The sequence below is a fragment of the Equus caballus genome, chromosome 23 (assembly GCF_041296265.1).
Source record: "Equus caballus isolate H_3958 breed thoroughbred chromosome 23, TB-T2T, whole genome shotgun sequence".
Taxonomy (NCBI): Eukaryota; Metazoa; Chordata; class Mammalia; order Perissodactyla; family Equidae; genus Equus; species Equus caballus.
Window position 1 is genome coordinate 28,322,572 of NC_091706.1, and position 21,839 is coordinate 28,344,410.

The 21,839-nt window shown below is 41.3% G+C and overlaps 1 protein-coding gene across 3 annotated transcripts in view; it reads right to left on the reverse strand.

The window, feature by feature from the left end:
* PCSK5 (proprotein convertase subtilisin/kexin type 5) overlaps positions 1-21,839 on the reverse strand; it is a 436,446-nt gene that overhangs the window by 55,703 nt on the left and 358,904 nt on the right. For 2 of the 3 annotated variants that reach the window (XM_014735411.3, XM_070248444.1), the window contains exons 25-28: positions 11,090-11,132; positions 8,478-8,614; positions 7,425-7,625; positions 3,088-3,168 (exon numbers count right to left, since the gene is read on the reverse strand). In XM_014735411.3, coding sequence (XP_014590897.2) covers positions 3,088-3,168; positions 7,425-7,625; positions 8,478-8,614; positions 11,090-11,132 — 462 coding nt within the window. The remainder of the gene's footprint in view (positions 1-3,087; positions 3,169-7,424; positions 7,626-8,477; positions 8,615-11,089; positions 11,133-21,839) is intronic. The other variant, XM_005604948.4, reaches the window with a different exon arrangement.

Genomic DNA, 21,839 nt, shown 5'->3' on the forward strand with positions numbered 1-21,839 from the left:
AATGACCCTGACACTCAGTCAGTTGTTATTACTGGCATCTTACCATTCCCTTCTATTACTTCCTTCCTTCCTCCTTTCCTTCCTTTCTTCCTTCCTTCCTTCCTCCCTCCCTCCCTTTTTCCTTCCTCTCTTGCCTTTCATTTCCTTCCTTCTCTCACAGAGAGTTAGTCTGGCAGAGTTGGCTCTCTAGTCACACCCGCCTTCAGATCCCAGCTGTGCCGCTTAGGGTAGGGTAACCATGGCTACAGTAATTAAACTCGTAGAGTTCTACTTTCCTCATCTCTAAAATGAGAGAAAATGATTCATCCTTCATAGGACTGTTGTGAAGACTGAGATAATTTGTGTAAAGTGTGCACACAGTGGCTCAGTAAACGGTAGTTCCTTCTGCTTCCTTTCTACTCTCTCCTGATTTCCTCATTTGTTACCGTTGCACCCCATTTCTGAGGCTTTTATTTCCCTCTCTTTCTTCTGTTCCATATCTGAAGTAGCACCAGGAAACACTGCTTGGTTTCTCTGGCGGTGCTCACGGTTAATAAGCTGCTAAGCCTTGCTGCAGAGAAAATTAGATTCAAAGGTGGGTTGGTAGCTAGAGAGATAGATAGATCAGTAGATGGTAGACAGATATAGATATGTGGATATAAGTCTATAGATATATAGATATAAATGACTGTCCATGCTGCCATGCTGAGAGGCTGGTTTTTTCCTGGTTTGGAGAGAAAATCTGCCCTGGTTTTCCAGTAGACTGACTGACTGATGTACTCTCCCTGCGGGGATCTGTTAAGAGCAGAATTAGCCTTGTGCAGAGCAATGCTAGTCAAGGGATTTTCACAAACGTGGTCTGCATGCCTCTTTCCCTGAAAGCCTTTTTAACCTGACAATATCACTTAACCCAAAAGAGAAGGCAGCAGAGAGATAAGCAGCAATTCTGTTTCTAACATCACTCCTCACTAATCATCAGGGAAATGCAAGTCAAAACCACAACAAGATATCCGAGATGTCTGCTCACACCTGTCAGAATGGCAGGTATCTATTCCCCAAAAGACAAGAGATAACAAGTGTTGGCGAGGATGTGGAGAAAAGGGAACACTTGTGCACTGTTGGTGGGGATGTAAATAGATAAAACCACTATGGAAAACAGTATGGAGGTTCCTCAAAAGGTTAAAAATAGAACTACCATATGATCCAGCAATCCCACTTCTGGGTATTTATCTGAAGGAAATGAAATCACTATCTTGAAGAGATATCTGCACCCCATGTTCATTGCAGCATTATTCACAGGAGCCAAGACATGGAAACAGCCTAAGTGTCCATCAATGGATGATGGATAAAGAAAATGTAGTATATATATACTATGGGATATTATTCAGCCATAGAAAAGAAGGAAATTCTGCCATTTGTGGCAACATGGATGGACCTTAAGGACATTATGCTAAGTGAAATAAGTCAGACAGAGAAAGACAAATACTGCACGATCTCACTTATATGTGGAATCTTAAAAAAAAAAAAACCTCATAGAGTAGATTGGTGGTTGCCAGGATGGGGGTGGGGGGTGGGGTGGGAACTGGGTGAAGGTGGCAAAAGGGTATAAATTTTCAGTGATAAGATGAATAAATCTGGAGATGTCATGTATGACATGGTGACTGTAGTTAATAATACCGTATTGTATACTTGAAAGTTGCTAAGAAAGTAGACCTTAAAAGTTCTCACCACAAACAAAAAAAGATAATTATGGATGTGTTAACTAACCTTATTGTGGTAACTATTTTGCAGTATATACATATATCAAATCATGTTATACACGTTAAACCTACACAATGTTATATGTCAATTATATCTGAATGAAGCTGAAAAAAAAGATGCTTACTTAATGGCTGAGAGAAGTTATTAAAAGAATAAGAATAATAACAGACATTGAGCACCTTTAAAATCTTTAATATTATATTTAATATTATATGTCCAGGCCGTGGGTTGATTTTCTTTTGATTTTATCATTTTTATACTAAAATGTTGTACTTACAAAGATATGATTTTTCACATATTTGCTTAAAATATAATGTGTGTCTCTACACATACACACGTATTTATAATTACATATATCTCATCTTCCGGCAACTGGATATTTTACTGCGATCTGTTGTAACGTGTATCCATATACTTAAAATTCTGTAATGCCTCCGTGCTTCCACTAGAGGGTGCTCTGTACCCGCAATTAAGAGCAATTAGGCCTGGGCAATGGATAAGGTCATCCTCAGTCAGAGCTCATGATGAAAGATGGGTGGCATAATCTCAACAAGTAAATTTTGACCTTGCTTATAGTTTCTCCTGTTTTCTACTCTAGAAATTCCAGACTGGACAGAACCTCAAAAAAAAATCACTTTGACCAAGGAAATGTAGCGTCCATCCTTCAAAAATAACTATGGCTCAACCACATAAAACAAGGGTTCTTATTTCAATTTTTTTTGATTAAATAAGCAATACTCACATGGTTCAAAATGTAGAAAAGGTAAATACCGTGAAGTCTCCCTCCCACCCTTTTTATACAGACTGTGTCTATTCACACTGTTTATCGCGTTGCCCCTTTTTTTGGTAACTCAATATATTTTGGAGACCATTCTTCACAATCCATAAAGAACCTCCTCATTCTTTCAGATGCCTCCACAGTATCCCACTGTATGGATGTATCATGATTCATTTTTCTCCTCTCCTGTTGGTAGCCATTTAGTTTTTTCCAATCTTTGCTATTTCAGATAACGCTGCCGTGATTAGGAAGAGAAAGGTGCTTTTCCAGCCTGTTCTTAAAGATGTGCAAGGTCATAGGCTTTTCCTGGTAGCCTCTCCCAGGCAGAACCTCTTAGCACCTCAGGAGCATCCTTAAATGTTGGAGAAGTCTCCACGGCTGAACGTCCTCCCAGTCTTTCCCCTCAGGTGCCCACTGATGTTTTACGCGTGGTCCCCTCCTCTCTCCATTTCTCTCTCACGACTTCTGCATCCCCACTTTCTCCTCACTGCCCAGCTTCTTGGGTTGGTTTTGATCACAGAGACTTCTGATTGCCTGTGATTGCCTTCTCCTCCCTATTGCCCTGTTACCTCTTGTGATTTGAAACCTCCGCCTTCGTCGCTCCTGCAGCGGGCTGTTCACCAAAGGTGGGCTTGCAGTGGGCACAGGTTCTTTTTTATTAAGAAAAATAAAGTGTTTTATTTTTTTAATACAAAAAGGATAAAGAGGAAGATAAACTTCGATAGATAATCTTACCACCCAGAAATATCTCCTGTGTGTATTCTGTTACATAGGTTTCCCATCTTTATAATCAACATGTGAGAATACTTACGTGTGTGTATATATGTGTAATTATTTACATCTTCTATATATGTAATACTGACCCTATATTTTGCATTTAATGTTATAAATCTTATAGGGATTTTCTCTTGCCATTAAAACTCTTGTAAACATTATTTTTAATGGTTTGCGTATTTACTTGCATGAGCCATAATTCACTTAATTTTTCTTTTGTTACACTTTTAGATTGCTCCTCTCCTTTTTTTTTTTTATTATAAATAAAGCTGTCAATATCCTTGCAAGTGCACGTTCTTGCTTGAGTCAGGACTCTGCCTTGCTATTGGGAATCCCAACTGGCCATTATTTGCTACCTTCTTCCGGTGATTATTTCTCCCAGACGTGTATTACTCTCTAGGCCCCCATGTTGCTTTGTCCCATGAGCTAGGGAGGCTGTTTTGAAAGTGACCAAGCGTTTCATGTGGTGCAACTGGACCAGGTTAAAGGGTTAGGGAATAGATTAACTTTTATTGTGACATATTACGTGCTGGGAGCTTTTGTATGTGTTCTCTCATTTAATTCTCAAAATGACCTTGTGTGAGGTAGTTTCATGTTCTCATTTTATAGATGAGGAAACTGAGGCTCAGAGAGGATGAGGAACTGGTTCAAGGTCACACAGCTAGCAAAGAACAGAGCCAGGATTTGAATTCGGGTATGCCTGACTCTCCAGCTTGCATTCACTAGACAGATGGTTCAGTAATTAAACTGGATTTCAAAATAGTTTGGTAGAGGCCAAAGCAGTGGGATGCTGGTAAAATGGCTCTTTGGAAACGAGAACAAAACAAAAACTTGATTTGTAGTGTTTGCCAATTCCCCTGGTCTAAATACTCCCACCATAGCTGACTTCAAGCTGCCAATGGTTTGACGATCCACTTATAAAATTCCTGGATGTGTAACAATCAGGGCACGTGGACACACACGGCTCCTGCATACCACGGGGCAAAGGTTTAATTACTTCCCCAGAGACATGTGTTTTCTGCACTCTGCGTTCCGATTGGTTAATTAAGTAAAAATGATGTCTTCCTTTCTGAGTTAACTGAGTCAGCTATATACATCTACGAAACCTTTCAAAAACCAGATTTTCATGGCATCTTTAAAGTTCTCTAAAGTTCACTTACTATCTAGGCCACATATCTCCCCACTATTGAGAAATTTTTTCCCACACGTGAGTGGCTCTCAGTGTTTGTGACTGACTCTGGGATTCCAATCTTTCTCAGAGCATAGGAATTAAGATCAAAAGACAGGCTGGTGATAAATTGTTAGGATGTGGTCAAAGATAAAAAGTTAATTCACCATGTCTGCACTTCATAGATTAGACTATCGTCAGAATATGTAATTAGAGCCCGCTACAAACGTGGTTTTAATCAGTGATGGAAATAGGTGGGTAGGGGAAATGCGCAGGAATTATTCCTAGGACTTTCCAGCACTACCAGGGGGAAAAAACCACTTGAGAAAATCCTAATGATTTAACAGTAATCGAGTAAACAGTTTCCATTCCCAACAGTGGGTTCAGGAAACCAGCTGGAGCCATTATCTTCGTTCAAGGCCCGTGGCCTGCCCCACTGGACATTTCCACCCATGGTGGCTCCGTGTGATGCCTGAGTTCCTGCTGAAGCCATCGCAGCCTGTTTAACACTGGTTCTGTCACTGCCATGTGGCAACACTGGATTAAGTATTCGTCACACTATCTTAGTGACTGGGGCAGGGGTCTGGGCATGGTCTGTACTTTTGTGCAGTGACTTTCTGGTGGTGGGAAGAACAGAGTCGAACAGCCATCTTTGGCGATTATTTAACCTTGGCTAGAGGATTTCCAGACATATCTGAGGTGTAGGGAAATCTCCGTCCCTCGACAGGGTAGGAGGAATTCCCATTCTCTTGGTAACTGACAGAGAATGATGGCTCTCTCCTCGTTGCCACCCTCCTCGTGATTGGCCACCTTATTGAAAGAGGAGTTCAATGAACTCTAGTTGGATTTTATTTCAAGAGTGTTTCCCCGGCACATGCTGACTAGACTCACGGGGTGGGTCACAGTCTGCGGCTGCGAGCGCCATCTTTTTTGAGCTGTACTTCACTGGGACAAGGAATGGACTTCCTACCTTACCTTTCCTACCTGCATCTGAATCTGTATTTAAAACAATAACAAAACCTGGCTGGTACCACGTAGGCAGCTACATTCTCTCACGAACACTCTGTAAGTTGTCTGGGCTCCCTCTAACTAGACCCAGGATGACTGCAATCTGCTTTCCAGCATCTTCGAGGTGTAGCCCTTTCATCCTTGCTCTCTGGAACCCTCTGCTCTCCTACCACACTCTCAACCTTGTTTTTAAGGAAAAGAAGTCAGGAGAAAGCTGTAGGGATGGCTCAGATCCTCCCAGGGCCTTATGAAGTGCGTGTCCTATTCACGGTCCATTTCAGTGAAACTATGCTGGGGGAGGTGAGCTATGGCCTTACCTTGCTCAGTGACAAAACAGTTTTTTCTCTTTGTTAACAGCCTGCCTGTCTTATTTCCTAGATCATAGAAGTGGAAAAGGGCAGCCATGTCACTAACTTGATTGCTTTTCTCCAGCCATGAGAAACATTGTCATCTGCTTCCTGAATCCCTCATTAGTGATAAATTCCCAATTGGACTAATTCCTTCCTCTCTTCAAAAACATCACATTTTGATAATAGAAGATGTAGAGGGATGGGTGTGGTTCTTCGACAAAGGGGAACAGTCAAAGCCTGATTTCTGCTTGCTAAGAGCATAGTCTAGTTGAAAGGGATGTGTAATCATTTGGGGAATCAAGTCTGCTCTGACTCCGGGCTCCCTGGACCTTTCCATCATCTGGACGCCAGATAAAATACAGATGTTCTGAGCTAGAAACACAGCACCAGACTATTTTCCTCTTGGCTTGCACTGCTTCTCAAATGCCTGAATGCCAGACAAACTCATTTTCAGCATTTTGGTTCAGCTATAATTCACGGAAGATATCCCAATCTGGATTGAATGATTTTCTTCCCGGCTATGTCTCTGAAATTAGCCCTGTGCTCTCCGTGGGCTTTGGCTGCTGGGTTTGGGACTGTCTCTGAGCTGCTTTTCCTTTAAGTCACATGAGCAGCACTGTCATAGTAGACAGCCATGGACATCCTTCCTCTGAAACCCAGCAAGAGCCTTTTCTCCTTCCCCAGATCTATCACTCTCTCCAGCCCTTAGAAGACTCCTCCAGAGCAGACCTCCCTTCAGCTGCCGTAGCTTCTGCACTGAAATGACCTTTTTGCCAAATCCTTGCCTTGAAATCAGAGAGCATCTCTTGTTTTCGTGAGCGCCTCTGCATCGAATATGAGTCAGATTTTTCCAGCAGGAAGAGGATTTTGTTTTTAACCACCTCAGATGCGGAGAGGTCACTGAAAGTTTGTGATTACCTTGCAAGGAAGCCTGTGACTGAGGCTCCAATGTGAGGAGGCCAATCGTGCAGACTCAGGTAGGAATGAATACGCACAGGCTTTTCTGCTAGATTCCAGGATCCCGCACTTTCCTCCCTCCTGTCCCCTCTCAAGCCCTCCTCTTTTCCCATCTGCAACAGGCGAGGGCAAGTTTTAAAAGGCAAGCTTGCATGATGGCAAGCTCTAATAATCCAGCCAGAAAGAGCAGCTGTTTTAGCTTCAGTTCCAATACTTTAGAGTTCTTCCTTATCTAACTGGAAAAGCCAATCCTACTGGTAACCATGATAAAGAGGTACATTAATGTGATAGAAGCTATTCTGAAATCTTTGAGAAAATAGTAGTCTGGCCATTTCCCTATATGACTCTCTTTGTGTGTTCCAAGGGCTACTCTACCCAGGTAGAAAGTCAAGTGGCCAGACCAATCTTAAGTTGCCCTTTGGGTTTTCCCTCCTGCCAAATGCCAACCAACCACAGCCTGCAACCCTCTCCCCCCGTGAACATCAAAGAGGTCCCAGGAGTAGCTCAAACTAGATTCTCACTCTGAACTTTTGTTTCACTGCCCATCCTTCATCTCTTGGAGATCCCAAAGGCAAGGCTTAAAGAAGAGGAGGGTTGGGATGCAGAGGAGGAAGCTAGACACCTGTGATCTCTCTTGGGAGGCACATACCATTCCAGAATTTCCCTTCCACCTGGGTCTGGGTGGGACTCACACACGTCCCATTCAGCAGCCACAGTCCTTCTCGGCAGCTGCTGCACTCATCGTAGCCAAGGCCCGTGCAGGTTTTGCAGGCTCGGTGGCAGGGCTCACATTCTCCTATCTCTGGGTCGCCGTGGAGGCCAGGGCCACAGTTCCTCACACAACTGCCGCCTACATAAGAACACAGAGAGGAAGCATGAAGGCGGAACCCTGGCTGGCTTAGCTCAGTGCTCCGTGCAAGGCCAAGTTCTAAACAGGCCAAAGGGAATCTCAGGAACATTTTTGTTTGAGTTTATTTTTAAAGAAACCAAGATGGCATTAGCTTATTTCATCCAAGAAATGTGTCTTAAGAAATCCAACCCTTTGAGCCCTCTTTTAACTGAAAATTTAAATTGGCTCGAAGGGTTAAGAGCATAGAATAAAGAATTTTACATTCTCAAGGGCTTGAAAAACTGCAAATAAAATGAATCTCTGTATAGAGAACCACTGGGGATCGTTATGGGCTGTCTGCTCCACTCTCTCTCCCACAAACCTTCAAGAGCGCTGGGCTATTATTCTTCAACTGGAAGACTCACAGTGTATTACTTTCATAACTATCTACTTCTATCAAAGTCAATGAATTGAGCAAAACCTAAGACGAGGACCTCGTTTAACTTTTACAGTGCTCAGGAATATGTAGCATGGATTAAGTCTCAAGGAAAGAGTCATGGCCCTGAATATTGCAGGTGACTTCAATTCCAAAGCATTTGGATCTTCAGCATCCCCCCATTGCCATGCTGCATTCAGTCTCGTTTCCATCAGCTGGGAGATATTTGAAATTAATTAGTGAAATGAGAATTACGTTTCAGTAATAAAAGGAGAAGGAAGTACTCCCGGCTAATGTTTATTTTCAAACCAAATTAAAATTCCTCCTTGGACAAGAGGCACATGAAGACTCTGAAACCAATCAAATGAGTGCTCCCATTTCTGGGTAGAGCTCTGGAGCCTTGTTCTCATTTTGTACGATGCCATTTTTGGGCTTACCCAAGAGAAAGAAGCCCTCTTCACACCAGTAACACTCATTCTGGTCACAGCTGCCACAGTTGGTATCACATGCTTTGCATTCTAATTCTTCACTGTAGGTCTTCTCAGGACAGGCTTTATAGCAGTGGTGTTCAAACCTGGGGGAGAAGGCAGAGTTTCTCCCATGAGCTATGTTGACCTACTTCTCTTAACCACCATCATTTAATCTCCTTCTACATGTCTACCATCATTTTTAACAGGGGTTGATATTTGGGTTTCAGGGGAGAAAAGCTCCTCTCAGTCTGTATGCCCTCCAAACAAGTCATTAACCACTTGCCTCTGGACTCGGAGGACCGATTATCAGGGCAGCTGTGAGGAGGTTGGAGAGAAGGAAAGGGGTCCTGATATTCATTTACGGAGCACTGATTATGTGTCAAGTATTAACTCATTTAAACCTCCACACAAGCCCCATATGGTAGCTGTTATCTTTAATTTCTAGATAAAGGAACTGAGTCTCAAGATTCAGTGCTCAAAGTCTCATAGGTAGTTAAAGGTGGGACTAAGATTTTAATCAAGATCTGTTTAAACAGACTGCTTGTGTGCTTTTGCCACATGGCACCTGCGAGGGCTGAAACAGATCAGTGATGAGTTCAAATAGCTTACCAAAATGTCTGTAAGCCAATTGTTAATATTAACAGTGAAGTGCCTTAGCTTTTATGTATATATGTTTTTACACAAATTGTCCATTATTCTCATTCTACAGTAAAATGTTTAATTCAAACTCCACTGAATTACAGGCTCACTTGAAGGGGGAGTGGAATGAAGTTGAACTTTGCCCTTTGGTGAATTTCATAGCATCAACAAGATATCAGAGGAGAGCTTTGCATTTCTCTATTAACTTCTATTTACAGTGTTTAGTTAGCTGAATTCACAGTTACTAAATATTCTACAGGGTTATAAATGTGTGTTTCTGAAACAACTATCTCATGTTTTACCCTTAGTGATATTGGGCGTGTTCCTTCAGTGTATTTGTTTCTCGAAGAGTTTTATGAAACATGCTCATTAGTGGGCGGTGGTAAGCTGGAGAAGCTGACAAGAGTGGTTCCAAAATTTGCCAGAGGATGCTCTCAGGTGACAGGAAGTAGGTGCAGGTTAAGAGGCGTGTTCTGGTGTCAAAATGAAGAAGGGTAGAGTTAGGCTGGAGGGATGCAGAGTGGTAAGAGGGACGAGGAGGAGAATTCTTCACCCATTTCTGCATGGTCACTATTTCTTTCTTTGAGTCCTGAAGTTCTCCTTCCTCCATTCTTGGAGGAACATTTTATGCCCCTAGCTGTGTGACCTCACCAAGGATTGCTTGCATTTCTGCTGTTCATCTCTGCTGGGGGCCTCTGTGGCAGGCCATATGCTGGCTAAATGCCAACTATGAACAGGCTGACAAATGACTTTCTGCTCATTTCTGTCATCTAGTCTACCTTACAATAAGCCAGCCTGGGGGCCTCTTCTCCACCCTGCCTCCCCTGTTTGAATGGAACAATAATTTAAATCAGCAGGTCAGGAGTGCCATAATATAGAGACAGTCAAAGTAGACAATAATAGGCTACTCTAGAAAACCTCAGTTAAAACCATAAGGTTAAGTAATGATAAGGTTAACTGATCGTTTTTAATATTTCAGCTTTTTGGATTTTCCTTTCCCTCCCATCCTTCTCACCCCTTTGAACATCTTCCCACCCATTACCCCACCTCAAGCTCCTGGAATCTGACAGAGGTGAAAGGCAGTGTGATGACAGGAGGAGTCGGCCCATCAAAGTTGAGGTGACCCAAATCTAGACCCCCCCACTAGCTTTGTGGTGCAATGTGAGGGAACCCATAGCCTCTCTGAGCTTCAGTTTTCTCTTCTGGAGAATAACATTGATCCCATGTCCCTGACAATCTTCATGGAAAGGCGAAGAAAGGAAGTAGATGTGAGAATCTGTCATCACAAAACTCCCCACTTCCTATGATGACAGGCAGGACTGTGAAGCCTCTGCAAAATCTGGGCCTCCCTTTTCTTTTCACCTCCCTTTCTTCGTTTTTCTTCCAAGATCGGCACCAATGTACCCTGAAAGGGAAACTAGACTAGAAACGGGAGGTGATGTGGAGACACACCATCTTTGCTTTGTAGATCTGTCTTAGGAAATTTGAGGAGGATAGTTATCCAGTGGTCTGTGTCTCTCATTACCCTGGGGATGATTAAGAACTAATGTAGCACGTGGCTTCATCCTGGACCGTCTGACTCCCATTAAGGACAAGGTCTCCATGCAGACGTTTGGAAACAGCTTGTGTGGGGTCGGGTATATTATTAAGGTCTGTCCATAAACAGCAAGGTCTGAATCTTGGTAACCCATGGCAAGATTCCTAGACACCAGTGTCAGTTGGGTGACTTCCAAGACCAAGAAAGAGAAGGCCTCCTTTCGAGGCAAGAGAACAGCTGGGCTCTTAATGCTAAATCCAAGAATTGTTCCTTAATAGCCTGACAGGGTTGAGTTGCTTCAGGCTGCAGGGCCTCTTTGCTTTAATCACTGGACTTTAGGATTAAATTAGTAATGCTTAAACTGCAGAAAAGTTAGTGCCATGAAAAAGAAGACCAGACTTACATGTAATACCCCATAGCGCATGACGTGCAGGTTCCTGGATCATCTGGAAAAAAATTATAAGAAGGAAAAATAATAATCATCAAGAGTTCATCATTTGGAAAAGTCGTGGCTTGAGACAAATAATCTTCTGGGATAGTTTCACGAAATGTACTCTGTAGAAATGACATTCGAACAGATTGCACCATTTTTTTGTTAGTAATAAGATATGTGCCATGATTTATCTTTTTCAAAGCTAGTCAAATAAGAGTTCTCATAATTACTTGGCCCTGACTTTCAAGAAGGAATAGGTCCAAGCTACTGGGTCCTCAAATTGCAGATCAACCATCCACATTAAGAAACTCCTGGCACCAAGCATGTCCACACACATACACATTGGAAGGGGCTGCAAGCTTCCCACCCTGAATGGTGGGTTTTCCGTGAGTTACTCCATCGCCTGCCAATGTGAGGGAGTGTCTTTTGGGAGGCTCCTTTGAAATCTGGACAATTACTTTTTCCCAATATAGTATTTACTTTGTGTTCCGCACTTCACAACCCTCTTAAAGAAACCGTCCTGTTCTCATTAAGTCTAATGATTCAATGTGTCCCTGTTGGCTCAGAGAAGGACTCTTTACTACAGCTTTTGGGGGACTTAATGAGAGAGAAAGAACTTTAAGAATCACCAGCTCACTTATTTCCCTCTCTCCTAACCCTCCCTGAAAGATGCTAATCCCCAGATCCAATTATTCAGGGAATTCTGCGACTTCCTCTGGACCAGAGTTCTTGGGAGTAACAGAGTTACACCTCCAGCAAGTTCTTTCTGTCATCCGACCTACACTCCAGACCTACACTTTCATTCTAATAGGAGATAGAAAACAATTGCTCCTCTTTAAAACATTCCTCTTGGTACACGAAGATTTTCTGTCACCTTTAACTTTAACCAAATAAAACTATGTCCTTTGAGCTTTGTGCCTAGCTTCCTCTTCTAATCTAGTCCAGGCTGTATTCTGGTTTTCACAAAGTCTGCCCCTTGTGGTAGAGTCAACATCGCCTGAATCTTCAGTCAAACATTCATCTTGGGTCGGAGTAGGCATGTTGCAAGACACTACTGTGTATTACACATAATACAACTAAGGCATTGCACCAAAAATTATAGTGGACAAATTTCTAGAAGAGGCTCTGCCATTCAAGCAGGGATCCCCAGAACCTTCTGGAAATCATCTAGTGATGATGCAGTGGAGAGGGCACTGGCCTGGAGACTGGTCTACCTGTTTCTAGTTTGAAGTTTTAACCCTGGCCTGACTGTCTTGCATTGTATAAACGTCACTGTACTTTCCAGGTCCTGGTTTCTACTGGTGTAAAATGAACTGGTTGGACAAGATAGTTGCTAAGCTTCCCCAAAAGCCAAAGATTCTGCAGCTCCATCTAGCAGGAGATGGCAAACTATGGCCCACCCAGCCAGCCATGCCCTTTCATTTACATACTGTGCATGAATGCTTTTGTGCTACAGTGTCAGAGCTGGGTAGTTGCAATAGAGATAGAAAATATTTACCATCTGCCACTTTACCAAAAATGTTTGCTGGCCCCTGGCTATAGTACTATTGGCTCCTGACTTTGTCATGCTCACCTTTGTTAGGTAACACAGGTATAAATGTTATTATCTTAACAGCTGGCCCCAGTGTGCCTCTTAGGGAGAAAACTGTATATATTTAGAAAAATACCCTCTTAAACTACTTGGGGTAGAAGTTTAATCGGAAGGACTGAACAAGAGCCAAGAGAACCAAGGAGATAGAAATGCCCTTCTGCAGGAGGCCATGATTTGCTCACGGAGGGGAATGGTTTTTATGTCTGGGTCCACATGGTTTGTTATAGGACGACTAGAGCATGACAGCGAAATGAACCAAAAGCCAGGCTAATTAAGTGCAATCAGGAGTCTGAAGCTAGAGGTGCCATGAAAAAGAAAAGCTCACTGGAATTCTTAGAATTCTTGGGGGAGGGTTTTAGGCTTCCATGGATTGGGGATCAGAATCCATTTTAGGGGGGTGCAAAGGCCCCAGTGATCACGAGTGTGTCCACTGGGTCAGTTTACTTCCTGCTACACGTCTGTGTTTGCAGCCATATTGTTTTCTATTCTGCCCCTAAATAAGTTGCTACTATTCAGCCCGCATTTGGGCAGATTACTTTTCCCTGCCTGTCCCCAGTGAACAAATTTGACTCTGACAGTTTTGCTAATTTGGCAAGGGCTGGGGAAATTCTAATCCTTTTCTCTAATGTTCTGGTCATCCCTCCCATCCAGGAACTTAATGAGTTTGCTCTTCGCTCCTTTAAGCAGGTCACTGATGAAAATATTAAACAGAACCAAGCCTCAGAAATGTGCATACCAATGTAATCCTGAGTTCAGGGACTTTTCCAGCCCAGTTGCTGGAAGTGGTACCTTTACAACAGTTTGCATAAATGAATAATGCATAGAGCAGAAATTCTGTCTTGTAACAACTTATGAATGCCCATTAGTCTTTCTCATTATTACCAGTTGTTCTAAAAACTAAGAACTATTTTTAAAGTTTTTCCACTCCAGAAGATCCACCAGTCAGACATAAGCTAAATGGATTTAGCTTGACCACTGAGAGGCAGCTGTTATGGGATTAAGGAAAGGTAACAATCCCAAACCTAGAGGTTGACTCTAAGTCATCTTGGCATTTGGATGGTGAGGAGGGGTGGCTTAAGGAGAAAGATGAACTTTCCTGGCTTCTAATGTGTGTGTGTGTGTGGCGGGGGGGGGGGGGGGGGGGGGGGGGGGGCAGGAGAGAGTCTAAACAAGCTAGAATTGCTAACTGTCTTAGAAGGTGTTATCCAAAGTACGATGTTTAAATAGCTCTGGTTGTTTGATCTTGTCAAACTTTTGAGCTGAGAGAGCATATTTGGAGGAGGGATGGGGCAATTTCAGTCAGAATTCAGAGAGAGAACCTCACACATTTGGCAAAAAGCCTTCAGTAGTGGTCACTGGCTTCTGGCTCCTCACATCCCGGCTAAGGAGAATGTGTGAGCAGATGCCTTGTCAAGACAGGGACACAGCCTGTCTTTCTTGAGAAAGCTCATTTTTATTGTCTCATTTTTACGGGGGGGCGGGGGGGTTGGCAAGACCACAGTGTCCACTCTGTCTGGAGAGGTCATCATGACCCTCTGTGTCACCCTTCCACTGTTTCCTTGGCAATCACAGGGCTGGGATTCATCACAAATTCACTGTCCTCAAGGAGACATTGACTTTTGCTGTCATTGTCACCTTCAGTGGTTAACTTACGTTCTCAGCCATTTTATTTTGTTCTCAGTAATACCTATAGCCTTCACCATCGAGCATGGACGGATCATGGCCGTGTTCTGTACATTCGTGTGTTGCTTAACAATAGGGATATGTTCTGAGAAATGTGTCCTTGTGCAAACATTATAGAGTATACCAAAGGGGAACAAAATTTGCCACTCCAAAATGTGACTCTCTAACATGAGGACAATTTTAGACTGATTATTTTTAAGAAACAAAAGACTCAGAAAGTTTTTTTTGTTACCTCCCCCTTAACTGCCTAAAAGAATTCAGATAAAAATCCTGTCTCAGGAAGCGAGCTATCACCTTAGCATAACATATGTGAGGTAGCAGACAGGGAGGAACCTAGAAAAGCCTGTTTGTTGGGCTCCCCTCTGTGTTCTTCTGTTTCTGTGTGGCCAAACACTTGTTTTTCAACCTTTGCTCCTTTTCACCTAGCTGTGAATTGCCTTCCTTCCTCATGAAGTCCCTGACCCTCCCCACCCCAACATCTTCTTTTGTCTTTAGCTGAGGGTGATATTTAAGGTGAGAGCTTCAGCCATTTTGGCGAGTTACTCGGTTTTCCTGGTTTCTCCCATGTGTAACATGTTATTAAACTTTTATTTGTTTTTCTCATGTTAATCTGTCTCACGTCAATTTAATTTTTAGACCAGCCAGAAGAACCTAGAAGGATAGAAGAAAATTTCTTCCTCTCCTAAGTACTTATACAAACCTAGATGGTATAGCCTGCTACACACCTATGTTATATGGTACTAATCTTATGAGACCAAGGTTGTTAATGTGGTCTGTCATTGACCGAAATATTGTTATGTGGTGAATGACTGTACATCATATCTACAAAATGTGTTGGAAAGGGGATATTTTAAACTTGAGATGGAATTGAATATTTAACAGTGTCCAGAGAAAAATAATTTATTTTTATGGTTTATATAAACTTTGAGTCACATAATTAAAGATACATACAAGCTAAAATAACTCTAATTTGCTTTTTCTAATTTTATTGTTCTTATTTTATGTTTATTTTTCATTTGGGGGAGACAGAAGAAACTTTGTATCTTAAGAATAGCCCTTTATCATATAATATCTATAATGTTAGGAAGAATAAACTCTCTGCAAAAAGGGGAGGAAGTTCATTTCAAGGTGCTGCTAACTTACCTTTGGCTAGTTCTTTCAAGACATATTTTTGGGCGTCTAGGACTTTCATCCATACCCCATGCTAGCCAGCTCTCCCTCTGCCGCTGCCTATTGAAACCCGTCTGTCCTGTGTCCCATTATAGCAAAGACCTACTAGGTTACTGCTTTGGGATGATAGACTAATGGACATATTAAACCTGGACTCTTGGGAGGCTCCTAGGCTCTCACTCACCTCAGTCTCTTCTCAGGTGTCCTAAATTCGTTCAGCTCCTTCTATCTTGACCTCTTTGGCTGGAACTATAAATGTGCCATAAAATGGCACCCACCTTATTATAATTCAACATACCCCGAATGCTTGCTTTTCCCAGATGATCTCAACCTTTTAGCTCACTCACCTTCCCAAGTCCAATTACCTATATCCTAGGCTCTACCAAACCTGGGGCTCTATTCACCTTCTCTGTGCCTCCCACACTTAGGCAACGTATTACACCAAACTGCTGCTCCATCCATACTTCATAGGTTTCTAGCTCCAATAACTCTCCAAGCTCCATCAAGAACAGAAATCTAAAGTAGTAATCTCCATACATTTTTGATTGATCACCCCATTGTTTTAAAAAAAAAATTAGCCTGTGCCTGTAATGCATATATGTGTGTGGATAAATTATTTATATGTACTGGTGCAAGGATACTTTACATATATTAAAAAGGTTTGCTAAAGTAGAAAATTTAAGAGGATAACATAAAAATAATTGTGATTACAAGTTCTATTTTTTTCTGTAGCCCAATGGGTTGTCTTCTACACCTCTCCTTGGAGACCAGTGACTCAGGCCACACCTAACCAAATGCCACATCTGAGCTAATGAATTCATACATTAACCTTCCAAAAGTATGTTTAACATTTCATCCCTTAAAGTTATAACTGGAAGGAATGGCTCTCTGATGGGTTCCTTCATCTGCATGTATAGAAGGAGCCCCTGCATTTGGCTTCCAGCCCTTCCTTATTTGTAGACAGACCATATGATTCTAATTAACTTGCTCAACTAGCATTTTTGGGTTGAGAGATAAGTTGAAAATATAGATATGAATGAACATGTCTGAATAATAAGACTAGATTCCACTTTTCCCACATCTCCACCACCCTCTATAGCTTTACTACCTAAAGTTGTTCCCCAGAACAAACTTTCTAGTTGAAAAGAATCAATGATCATGTCCCTATGAAAGACAGCCTAAAAGTTCATCTGTTGGACGTAGGTTAAAAAAGTATGGTACATTTATACAAAATGGGCTGGTAGACAGCCATTAAAATTCTGTTCCTCAAGAGTGTTCAATGACATGGAAACATTTTCATGAGAGATTATGAGAAAGGATGATAATCTATATGTAGATATGTATATAGTGTATGTCTAGCTATCTACCTGAATAGATATGGCTTTATCAACAATCAAGGAAAAAAGCTAAAGTGTTAACAGTAGTCATCTCTGTCTGATTTCATTTATGTATATGTATATGTTTCTATATTTTCTTAATAAATGTGTGTTATAGAATTAATTAGAACCAAAAATGCTATTAAGGAAAGACAGAAAGTGCTCAGGTTATGAGACCCAGGGTCATTTGGGCCACATGTTTGGACACAGTCTCCTCCCACGGGTCTCCCCAAGGGAGCTGGGTTTTTCGTTATGGTCTTCATTTTCTGTCCCTTTCCTGCCGACTTCTATCTTCTCATCTTTCCATTTTGTCTCTCAGAACTTCTTAATTCTACATCACCAGGACAAGACTGACGTTCTTCCACGATGTGGTTAAAATGGTGGCAGATGTTTATACAAACTCCTTTTAAAATATTCACTTTTAATATATATTGCTTTTCTGATAGGATTCTGTAAAGGAGGCAGATGACTAGGCCCTGCCTCAGACTCACTCAGCAGACTAGGATCTGTCACAAGTATTCTTAGACAATTCCCGTTTGGAGCTCTTGCAGCCTTGTTGGAGCATCAGCAGAATGTCCACCCCCTACTGAGATGTACTACTGCTCCGTCTGAGCAGAGAGAGAGCATTACAAGCAGCCAGCACATAATTTACTTTGGGAGATAATTAACCACATTGTCAATAATGCATATTTTCCCGGAGTAAATATGTACTTAGTTATTAGACGATGCTGTACAAATTTGTAGGAGAGTCACTGACATTCTTCAATCCATCCAAGGATAATGAACTGGGTAAGAGATTTATATATTCCCAAAGAGTGCAGCTAATTATAAGCCTCAAATTGCACTAAAAAGTACATAATTCAAATAGGTCTTGTCCTTAGAATTGCTTTAAATAATTAACACTCAAATACAAAATGGACCCTATGACAGCTTTGCCAAAGCAGAAGATTTTTCTGGAGGGTTCAGTGGTGCTGGGATACACAGTATTTGGTTGGGGAGACTGTTGATGATTTTCAATCATTTTGTCCTTATTGGTGTCCAAGGACAATGAAAAAATATTTGAATTGGCAGTAATGCAAATGGTGCAGCTGACAATGGGGCACAACCCCCTGGAGGGACATAGTAGTAGAAGAGACCTGAATAAATAATCTAAATCATTGTCTACAAATGTTGGCTAAAAGAGAGCTCAGTTCTCTATTGGACTCTCATCTTTACCACATCCTCTGATTCCAACAATGGAATGTCATAATTGGCAGGCTGTTTGTGGATTTTCACCCTTCTCTAGGCTGACTAGCACGTGGAAGTGATGTACAAATATACACAGCTGAGGGCCTATAAGGACTGCTCACTACAGCTGTATGTTCATTCACTTATTCATTCTGGAGCTTACATTTTAGGGAGAAGAAAGACAATAAAAGAAAAATCAGGTAATTATTAAAATGTAAATAAAATGTAAATCTGCAATAAATGCATGAAACAGCCACTAAAATGCAAGCTCTCTGCAGACAGTTTGTTTTGTTTTGTTTTCTTGTGCCTTAGTACCAAGAGGATTGCCTGGCACAAAGTAGATGCTCCAGTAATATGCATTGAATGAAGAAGAGACACACAAAAATAAGTACATCAATTCAGATAGAGAGTTAGAGAGTGATGAGACTGGAGTGGAGAAGAGATGTCTTGGTTTAGATAGGCTAGTTAGGGAGAGAGCCTTTTAAGAATTGACATTTGAGTAGAGATTTGAATGATGACAAGGAGCTAGCCATGTGAAGTTCTGAGGGCACAGTGTTCTAGACAGAGACCAAGAAAAGCCTGATCTGTTCAAGAAACATCAAGAAGGCCAGTGAGGCTGGAGGGGATGAAGAGAAAGGAAGAGAGTCAGGAGATGAGGCCAAGGTCATGGGCAGGATCAGACCAAATATGCTCTTATAGGTCAGGGAAAGAGGTTTGCATTCTAATCTAAGAGTAATGGGGAGACAGGAGAAGCTTTATAGAAAAGATCTGATGTGATCTGATTTACTTAAAAAGATCACTGTGGGTGTTGTAATAAGTAGAAAATGACTTATTTAACTGTAGAAATGGTTACATCTATTAAATCTTGCAAAACTAGGATTACATGTAACACATTTGAGAAACACTTTTTTTCCTGAGGAAGATTCACCCTGAGCTAACATCCGTGCTAATTTCCCTCTACTTTTTAGTATGTGGGCCACCCACACAGCTTGGCCACTAATAGAGTGGTGTAGCTCTGTGCCCAGGAACTGAACCCTGGCCACCGAAGTGGAGCACACTGAACTTAACCACTAGGCCACTGGGGCTGGCCTGAGAAACACTCTTTTAAGGAATATACTAGAGGAGAAATGATTAGGGATAAACTAAGACCGTGAGTGCAGTAATGAAGAAGAATCAGAGTGGAGAGAAACTAAAAGGGTAAAATCAAGATTACATGATAAAATGTGGGAGGTGAGGAAGCAGGATGACTTCCTGACTCCTGCTTGAGCACCTGGATGGATGGAAAATGAGGACCACTTAGCAGTGAAGTGGACTTAGGAGAAATAATACTTAACTGATCATGTACGATAGTCCATATACTGCTTTGATATTATAAAGAGTATATACAGATAAGAAAGGCAATCTCTACCTTCAAGGAGTTTGCAATCTGATGAGGGTACAGTAATAAACAAAGCTAATTAGAGAAGAAACCGCAATGTGGCAAAATGTAGGGTAGATAAACAAACATCTAATCTAGCACACCACAGAAATATTTGTTTAGGACCTGCAAGAAACCAAATTATAATTCTCCTTCTTTCTTCCTGCTTACCTAGTTTTTATCTCTCTTTTTGGATGGAAAAACTCAAAGCATTCTTATTATAGTTAGAGTTGCCAGATAAAATACAAAATTGAAAGGTGAACCCAAGGACTACAGTTTCAGTGGTAAGGATGAACGAAAAACAAACTTGCCAAGAGAAGGGGACAGCAAAAAAACATCATCTTGGTCTTGATCTTGGCATTGGGTAGATTACAAAACAACAAAAACCCCCAACAAAAAGCCAGCAACAACAAAAAACCTCCTCTGAGAATTGTAACCATAAACTGGATTTCACATTGGTTTATAATCAGAATTCATGTTATCTCTGTGTTCTGGAACATCTCAAAAGGAAAATTCAACTTAAAGTAGTCCCAGGTAGGTACCTGAGGCAGTTGGTAGAAGCAAATGCAAATCCTCTCTAGAGGAATGTAGTCTTAACCCAGATCTGAAAGTATTCTCATGGGTAAATTTTCAAGAAAATGGTCACAGTTTAAAAACATAACCCACACAAGGAAATCAGGTACTGTGAAAGTCAGCAGAAATAACACATAGCAGAATCAGACCCACAGAGACTACAGATCTTGAAATTATCTGACACAGTATATAAAAATAACAAATATTTAATGTTTTTTACAAAATGAAAGAGCAACTTGAAACCAGAAAAGTAATCAAACAGTTTTGAAAAGAACCAAATATAACCTTTACAAGTGAAACATAAAAATTGGAATTTAAAACTCAGTGGGTTGATTAAACAGCAGATTAGGCATAGCAGAAAGAAAATTAGCAAATTCAAAGATAGATACAAAGAAAAGCTTGGAAATTCAGTCCAGAAAGACAAACAGATAGAAAACAGGAAAGAGAAATAAGAGATATTGAGTTTAGGATGAGAAGGTCTAATATGTGTCAAAGTTCCAAAAAGAGATAATAGAGAGAATGGGAAAAAGGCAATATTCAAAGAGAATAGAATGTCTGAGAATTTTCCAGAATTGTTAAAAGATACCAAACCAAGAAAAAGTATCTGCAAGAAGACCCACCATACTAAAATTGCAGAATAATCAAGAAAACAAACAGCTTAGTCTGTGGAGAATGACAAAGAGACGGTGTGTAAGAAGAAAGAAAATACCTTGAGAAGAGGACTTGAAAATTTGGTGGATGAAAGAGCATCAGTCATTTTAGAAACACAGTGGCAGAAAGATCTTTGAAATTTTGATGAAAGATTTGGAATCATAAAATATAAGAGCCACAAGTGAACTTAGCCTCAAGGCCCAGCTCAAATGTCATAAGAGTATGAGGCATTTTTGTTTGTTTCTTTTGAGTCCTTTAGTTCATCTGACAGAATGAATCTTTTTTCTGAGCTTCTGATAAACTTTGTATTGAGGCTGCAGCTGTCATCCACGTAGGGTGTAGTGAATTGCTAATGATCTGCCATAGTCAGGGAATAGAGCTTACTCATCTCTGCAAACCTAGCGCCTAGTGTTAGGCACAGCATTAATTCATTCCTTCCACAAATATATTTTGAATCCTACCAGGACTACAGTGATGACTAATTCCTTGTACAATATGGAGCTCAGGGGAGAATGCAGCAAGTAAAAAGATCTTGCAATGAATGCTGTGTGATCAGTGTTACCAACGGGATTATGAGCGATTTACTAGGAAGAAAATAGGGTGATACCTAAACCGGGGGTAGGGGTGTGGTGGGGATGGTGGGGAGCGCAGTAATAGAAGGGTTTCTTGAAGAAGTGAAGGCTCACGTGAGAACTGAAAAATGAATCTGAGGGAGAGAGGGTAGAATCCTTTCCATGCGGAAAGGCCTGAAGGCAGAGAGAGCTAAATAAATGAAGATAATTCCTTTAGTAAAAGGGCTCATGAGGTTCCCCTTGAAGGAACTATAGAGGGAGTGACAAGATCTTGTCAGAATACAGTACAGTTCCTCTTACCTTCAAAACATACAGGTTTTTTAGTAAAAGAATGGGAAAAGTACAAAAGCGGGCTGCAAAGAATTTGGGGTAGCGAGTGTAAGTAGATGTTGGGGCTCAAGGAAGCAAGAAGAGACAGGAGAGAGAAGACTGAAGAGAGTAGTGGCTGGGTCAGGAGAAG